Here is a 7,234-nt window from a genome sequence, read left to right as displayed (position 1 = left end):
GGCAAAGAGGACAGAAAGCCCCCAGGGTCAGTTCAGCCATGCAAGAGCAAAGTCCGTCATCTCAGGGTTGTTGCTTGGGGGAATTAGGAGAATTTTAGAGCACTGTACCAGGTTCCTAAGGGGGTTTCCCTGGTGGAAAGGCCCTGAGGACAAGTAGAGTCCCTCCTCCCAGGCCCTCCCATGTCTAACCCTGGGGGTGGGGGTGGGGGTGTGGCCCCCACCTGCTGCACGGCCAGCACCCCACCCCCAGGGGGCTGAGCAGGAGCTTTGCTGGGACCTGCCCTGGCTTAGTCGGCTGCTGTGGGCGGGCCCCTGGCCTTGCCAGAGCCTAGGCCTCCCCCTGCATTCTAGAGCCCCAGCCACTTGCCTTTGCTGTTGCTGTGGCTGGGCTGCTGCCTCTCCATTTTAGCCTCTAGCCACTGCTGCACTCCACCCCCACCCGGCAGCTCAGCTGCTGGGCCACCACCCTGGCCCCTCCAGGGACCCTGGCCCAGCCCTGAGCTCTGGGACTCCCAGCCCTCTCCCCGGGCCATGGCCAACTCGGGCCTCCAGCTCCTGGGCTATTTCCTGGCCCTGGGTGGCTGGGTGGGCATCATCGCCAGCACAGCCCTCCCGCAGTGGAAGCAGTCCTCGTATGCGGGCGACGCCATCATCACTGCCGTGGGCCTCTACGAAGGGCTCTGGATGTCCTGCGCCTCCCAGAGCACCGGGCAGGTGCAGTGCAAGCTCTACGACTCACTGCTTGCCCTGGAAGGTAGGCCTCTTGCCAGCTGAGTGGGGGTGGGGGGCCTCGCTCAAGCTTTCACACAGTCTGCTTCGGCCCCGCGCCCTGTGCACTTTTGATCACCTAGGTAGCCCGGTGGCCCATGGCAGGCAGGAGCTCTCTAGGTTTTGGCAGCCTTGGGTTCAGATCCCAGCCACTGACCAACCCTCTCTGTGTTCCTGTATCTTCATGTGTAAAGGGAGTACTGCGACTTTTACAGGCTGACGGGAGGGTCAGGTGATACGAGTGCCTGGCACTCAGAAAGACTCAGTCAAGACCCTCCTCTCCACTTCTCCCCATGCTTTGCAGGCAGATGTGCTTTTGTGCACATGCCGGCCCCACTAGCTAGAAAAGCATGCCGGCACACAGGTGCATGCACGCGCATGCACACACATGCACACGCATGTGCAGACACAGGTGCTCCGGCCCGCAGGTCCCTCTTCTTTTCCTCCTGGAGTGTGGAATCTGGCTTATAAACAGGCAACCGTGTAGCTCTGTTCATGGCTCAGGGCCCAGCACTCACCCTCTGCCCATGGCCCACAGGCTAGAGCCAGGCTGCCATCACACAGCCCCTGCCTCGCCAAACCAGGAAGATCATCTGGGCTCCATGACCACCCCCTCCTCTGCCTCCCCATCCCCCCATCCCAGCTCAGAGCTGACTCCAGCAGCAGGCATATGACTGTCATGGTGACCCACAGGGCAGAGGGGTAGGTGACCAGAATCAGGATGGCCAATGGGGGGGGTGGCATCCCTGCCTGAGGGCCACCTGGGCTGAATTGGGCCTCAGCCTCCCTCAGTTCCTCCTTTTGCTGAATCTGAAAGGCCCGGGAGAAGCTGCCTCTGTAGCTTGGGTGGGGGTAGGACAGGCCCAGAGGGGAATCCCCAGCCAGAAAACAGCTGATGAGAGATTTCAAGCTACCCCATCACCACATGCCACCCAGAGGAGCCTGCAATCAAGAGTGAGTGGGGTAGGGGGGTTATACAGGGAAGCTCAGCTTCACCCCTGTTTCTCTGCCCCTCATACCTGCCCAGGTGGCAGTCTAGGAGGAGCTTCCAACTCCTGCCCCAGCCCCTCCCATCCTGGGCTCCACCCACTTTTCCCACTACCTGCTCAGTGCCTCCCGCCCCCCAGGTCACATCCAGTCAGCACGAGCCCTGATGGTGGTGGCTGTGCTCCTGGGCTTCGTGGCCATGGTCCTCAGTGTCATTGGCATGAAGTGCACCCGGGTCGGAGACAGCAACCCCATCGCCAAGAGCCGCATTGCTATCTCTGGGGGTGCCCTCTTCCTCTTGGCAGGTGAGTGCTCCTGGCTGCTTCCCCACCACCTTGGCCATGGCAGGTAGCCCCGCCCTGGTGGCCAACTGGGGGCAGAGCTGAGCACCCCCTCTGTCCTTAGGCCTCTGCACCTTGACAGCAGTCTCATGGTATGCTACCTTGGTGACTCAGGAGTTCTTCAACCCAAGTACACCTGTCAATGCCAGGTGAGTGCCAAGGCACGGCCTGGGCCAGGGGACAGGCTGGGCCTCCCTTTCCACTGCCTCCGGAGCCCCTGGCCTTCATCCTGCAGGGTACTTCGTAGGGGAAACAGGGGATGGCCCAGGTGCTGTCGCTGAGAAGCTCTCTGGAGCAGGGAACCAGCCAGGGTGTGGTTGGGCCTCCGAAGGAGCAAGAGGCCTGGGGAGGACACCCCCGGAGCTAAGTGCCTGGCCCTGGGCTTAAATCCCAGCTCTGTACATGCTGGCTGGGTGACAGCGCTAGTTCTTTAACCTTCTTGTGCCGGGTTTCCTCTTTGTAAAATGGAGCTAGGACCTGAGGACCCAGCTAACCTGTGGTTGTGAGGGTTTAATAAGATATGCTGGAAAAGGACTTAGCCCAGTGCCCAGGCCCTGGAGAGCACTCAGCCAAGCCGAGCTGTTGTTACTCCTGCAGGGGGCCGCAGTTACTTTGGATGGGATGCGGGGTGGATTGGGCTGGAGAAGAGAGAGGGCAGATCATGGAGGGCCTTGCAGCCATAGGCAGGTTCTGTTTCCCAGTCCAGGTGGAAGGCAGCTGACCACCTCTCCAGCCGTGGTGTGAAGGGGCAAGGCCATTAGGGTGCTGTTGCAAAGGTTTGCAGTAGATGGCTTGTGCCAGGAGGCAAGCAGTGGAGAGTAGGTCGGAGATAAGAGGGCAGTATGGCCAAGGGCATGGGGACTCAATAGGGGGCTCTGTGAAGGGCCTGGACCCCCATGGATCCTCCCTCACCTCTCAGCTCTGCCAGGAGCAGAGAATGGGACAATCTCAACCCCAGACATCCCCACAGGCCTTGAGCAGGAAGGGTAGGGGGAGGGAGGATAAGAAAAATGTCCAGGCTGTTGCCATTGGGAAGGCTCCCTGGAGGAGGCAGAGGAGTGGAGAGGAAAGAAAAATAAGACCTCCGTTGTGCTCCCTGAGGCTGGCTGCTCTGGCCATGAAGACCTGCCAAGTAAGAGGCAGCTCAGCTTGGGGATACCAGGCTGGCACTGTCCCTTCATCCCTTCAACACCCCCAAGGCTGCCTGGGTCCTACGAATACAAATAGGGTGTTGTCTGCCCTCGAGGTCCTCCCTCGGGAGCCGAACAAGCAGGGGACTGAATGGCCACCTAGTGAGAATCAGCGCAATTGGAGGAGCACAGAAAGGTCTAGGAAAGTCCCCTCCGAGAGGTAGTTTCTTAGCGCGGCCCGAGGCCGGAGCACAGGAGGCACAAAACGGAGACATTCCAGCAGGGGGCGCCTCGTGCAAAGGCACAGACATGGAGAGATGCAAGCGGATGGGCTGACGGGCTGGCCGGCAGGGACCGGGCGTGGAGAGTCTGGAATGCCCGGTGGAAGGGTCCGCCCACTGGGGGCAGTGGGGAGCCCTGGCTGGGAATTCTGTGGGCAAGACCTTGAGTGAGGCAGATGGCAGGGATTGCCCTGCTCTCCCGACGGGACCTGCGGGCCCTCCCATACCCCCTTTACTGGCTGGCTGAGGATAGGGCCCGAGGTTGCACTGGGTCACCCTGTGTGGTGCCCACCTGCTGGAAGGGGGGCGGAGGAAGGAGGAGCATTCATCCCAGCTTATCCAGAGAGGCTGCCAAGGCCTGTGAGGGTCCCTGTCTCGGCTCCTCACACCCCGCCTGCCTTCTGCCCGGGGCCGAGGCTAGGGAGCCCTGGTGAAGACAGGCAGCTGGGGTGGCAGCCGCATCTGATGGCATCCTCCCAACCCCTTGCAGGTACGAGTTTGGCCCGGCTCTGTTCGTGGGCTGGGCCTCTGCCGGCCTGGCCTTGCTGGGGGGTTCCTTCCTCTGCTGCACATGCCCGGAGCCGGAGAGAGTCAACAGCAGCCCACAGCCCTACCGGCCGGGCCCCTCAGCTGCCGCCCGAGAGTACGTCTGAGCCCACCAGCCCCTGCCAGCAGTCTCCCACCCAGCACTCTGTGGCCCCTGCAGTGCCCTGGGCAGTGCCAGTAGGACACAGGGTGTCCCCTGAGCTCGGTTAGGGCTCTGAGCAGCTTTTCCCCAACATAGGAATCCACCCTTCGCTCTGAGACCCAGACACTCAGAGAGAGGCCAGAGATAGGACCTAGCCCACAGGTGCACACACAGGTGCAGGCGTTCGTCCAGGTGCAGGCACACATCCAAGTGCACACGTATGTCCAGGTGCAGGCATACGTCCAGGTGCACACACACATCCATGTGCAGGCACACGTCCAGGTGCAAGCATGGGCCTCTCCAAACAGTCTCTTGGCACCTGCGTGTTTCCCCACAGTCCAGGTGCCGGCCCTTTCACCGACTGCTTATTTACTTACCCAAGGGCTCCTTGAGTGTCTACACCATGCTGGGCCCTGTGGACCTCGGCTCCTCATAGCCACCCCATAAAGTAGGCAGAGCTGGCACGACAGATGTCCCCACATTACTCACGAGGAAATAGGTTCAGAGAGACCAAGAGGCTTGGCCCCACTGTCTCTGAGTTTAGGTCTCAGCTCTTCCAGCCTGTCCAGCTCTGCATGGACACCCACACAGGTGGCTAGGCCAGACAAGACCGTGTCACCAACACCCCTAGGAATGGGCCCCGGGCGAGGCTGCTGTGAGGGCCCACGTCTGACCCCACTAGCCAGTCCCTGTGCCTGGACCTGAACCCCTCAGCCCCTGCCCCCCCTCCTCCACTGCTGCTCACCGCACTAACCTGCTCTCCTCTCTTTTGACTTTCAGACCATTTCTTAAATTGTCTGCCTCCTCCAAGGCCCCCCTGGGTGTGTAATGCCCAGGTCCCCGGCCTGGCTCTGTCTTCCTGCCACCCCTAGACTGTGTGTTTTGTCTTTTTTTTGGAAAGAGAAGTGAACATGCAGCCCAAGTGTGGTGTCATTTGATCTGTCCCTGGCATAGTCAGGGAGGGGGCTGGCCCAGAGAAGTCAGAGCTGTTTTGTGGGGTTTTGGGGCATAAAGATGGGGAGCAAGAGGTCCAGCGTGGGTTATACAGCATGGCCAAGTCTGGTCAGGACTCCTTCCCCCTGCCCAGTAACCTCCCCAGTGCAGCCTTCATTTGACACCAGGACCTCTTTGATGGGAGACCCCATCCTGAGGCCTGGCCCAACACTGGGCCCAGGCCCTGGGGTCAGGGAGCCCTTGGTCTAAAGAGAGACACAGTCCCACCCTTGTTACTCAGCCTGCTCCTGGGAGCCCACCTGGGAGAGGAGAAAGTCCCTGGGAGGCCCTCCAGCTAGGTTCTGGGGGTCGTGGAGTAGAGAAGGGACTGGAAGAAGGACGTTGGGCCTCTCAGGCGTTAGGACCATCTTGAGGAAGCTTGGAAGCCCCAAGCTCGGTGGCACCCCGGTGCTGCTCCTTTCCTGTCCCCACCATTCCTCTTCCCCAGTCTGCTGAGGCCCCGCTACCTTCCTGTCCAAGAACCAGGGCAGGGAGGGAGCAGCCTGAGGCTGCCCAAGACTGCGACCGGAGCTCCAGCCTCGCTCAGAGGAGCAGTCAGAGCTGGACGGGCTTTGGTCATGAAGTACAGGTAACAGCCCACCCAGTCTGAAAGGGGAGAATCCTCAGGTCAGTTCCTTCCCTCAGAGGCAGGCCTCTCCCACCCCAAACGTACTTCTCAGACCCCGAGTCTCTCTCTGGCCACTGCCTTCTCTCTAATGTGGGAAGAGCTGACCACGACTGCCCCTTGCCTTCCCGATGCCCTCCTCAGCCAGCTGCATTCTGGCCTCCTCACCGCCTTCCTGTGACCACGTCTCACCGAGTCACAAATCCCAAGGACAGAACTCAGCCTCTCCCTGAGCTTGACTCGGAGAGAGGAACTTGGGTGAGATTACTATCGCTGAGGCTCCAGGGGGAGAAATGGGGGGAAGAAGAGCTGCTGTGGGACACCTCCCAGGGTGCCCTGACTGGGCAGCTGCCACACACCATAGTAGCCTTGGGAGTGAATTCCTGCTTCATGAGGTCCGTCCAGCCTCTGGCCAGAGGGGTTGGCCAGAGGGTGACCCTAAATGGGTTTCCCGGACTCCTGCCCCTCAAGTCATGAATGAGAACTATGAAAGAGTCCGTCTGAGTGTCAGAGCTAAGACTCAGTGGTTCTTGCTTCTGGGTGCCCATTTGAGTCACCTGGGGAGCTGATGGCCAGGCTCCACCCCTGACATCCCTACTAATCGGCCTCGGAGGGACCTGGCCTCTGAGTTCAGGCAGCTCCCAAGGGACTGCAGTGTGTGATCAGCACCTCTGTGAAGCCTCAAGTTGGGGCCACATTTTTGCCACTCTGAGGGGGTCTCAGAGCGAGAAAGGCACCTGCAAGAAGAGGTGAGGAGAGGAAAGATGAAAGGGAGCCCTGCCTCCCTCTGCCTTTCCTGAGACCAGGCATTTCCACGAGAATCCTGCAGTCTCTCAATAAATACACACCTTTTTGCTGAAACAATTCTGAGTTTGATTTCTGTCACACACAGCCAAAGGGGCCCTGGCTAACACCGAATTTGGAACCTGGAATCTGAGCGTCGCAGTGAAGGCTCCCGTCACAACTGCTGACTGAGCAGAGTGGGATGTGGGGCCCACAGGCTCGACCCCCTGTCCTGGGCTGGGGATTCAGCACCCCCTGCTATCTGGTCATGAAGCAGTTGTCCAGGAAACTGTGGGTCGTGTCTTAAGGTTCAGGGTCTACCAGAGACTTAGGACTGTTACCGAGCAAGGGTCCACTGCCCCACGCACATATAAGTCAAAATGATGGCACCAGCTTTTGAGAAAAGACAGCTTTGTTTGCGGGTCAACTGGCAAGGACAGACGACATGGCTCAAATCTGTCTCCCTCAATCCAGGACATGGGGCAGGATCTTAAGGGGTAACAGTTAAGGGTTCATAAGTGTCTTGCAAGTGTTACTCATAAGTGGGTGTCCAAGGGTTTAACTTCTGTTCTGGGTCTTGTTAGAAATGAGACAGAACCAGGTTCTGCAGTTACAGGACTTGGTAGGAAGATGTGAGG

The 7,234-nt window shown here is 59.7% G+C and overlaps 1 protein-coding gene across 1 annotated transcript; it reads left to right on the top strand.

Annotated features, from left to right (window-relative positions):
- The first annotated feature begins 323 nt into the window (after positions 1-323).
- Positions 324-5,117, top strand: CLDN19 (claudin 19). The gene is made up of 5 exons (XM_090269253.1): positions 324-754; positions 1,896-2,060; positions 2,161-2,245; positions 3,998-4,150; positions 4,976-5,117. The coding sequence occupies exons 1-5, from the start codon at positions 532-534 to the stop codon at positions 5,022-5,024; spliced, it is 675 nt and encodes a 224-aa protein (XP_090125379.1). The 5' UTR covers positions 324-531; the 3' UTR covers positions 5,025-5,117.
- The last annotated feature ends 2,117 nt before the right edge of the window (positions 5,118-7,234 follow it).

Source organism: Furipterus horrens, unplaced genomic scaffold (assembly GCF_987537825.1).
Source record: "Furipterus horrens unplaced genomic scaffold, mFurHor1.1.pri manual_scaffold_3, whole genome shotgun sequence".
Classification (NCBI taxonomy): domain Eukaryota; kingdom Metazoa; phylum Chordata; class Mammalia; order Chiroptera; family Furipteridae; genus Furipterus; species Furipterus horrens.
Note: the sequence above shows the minus strand (reverse complement) of the source record. Positions and strands in the feature narration are given on the sequence as shown.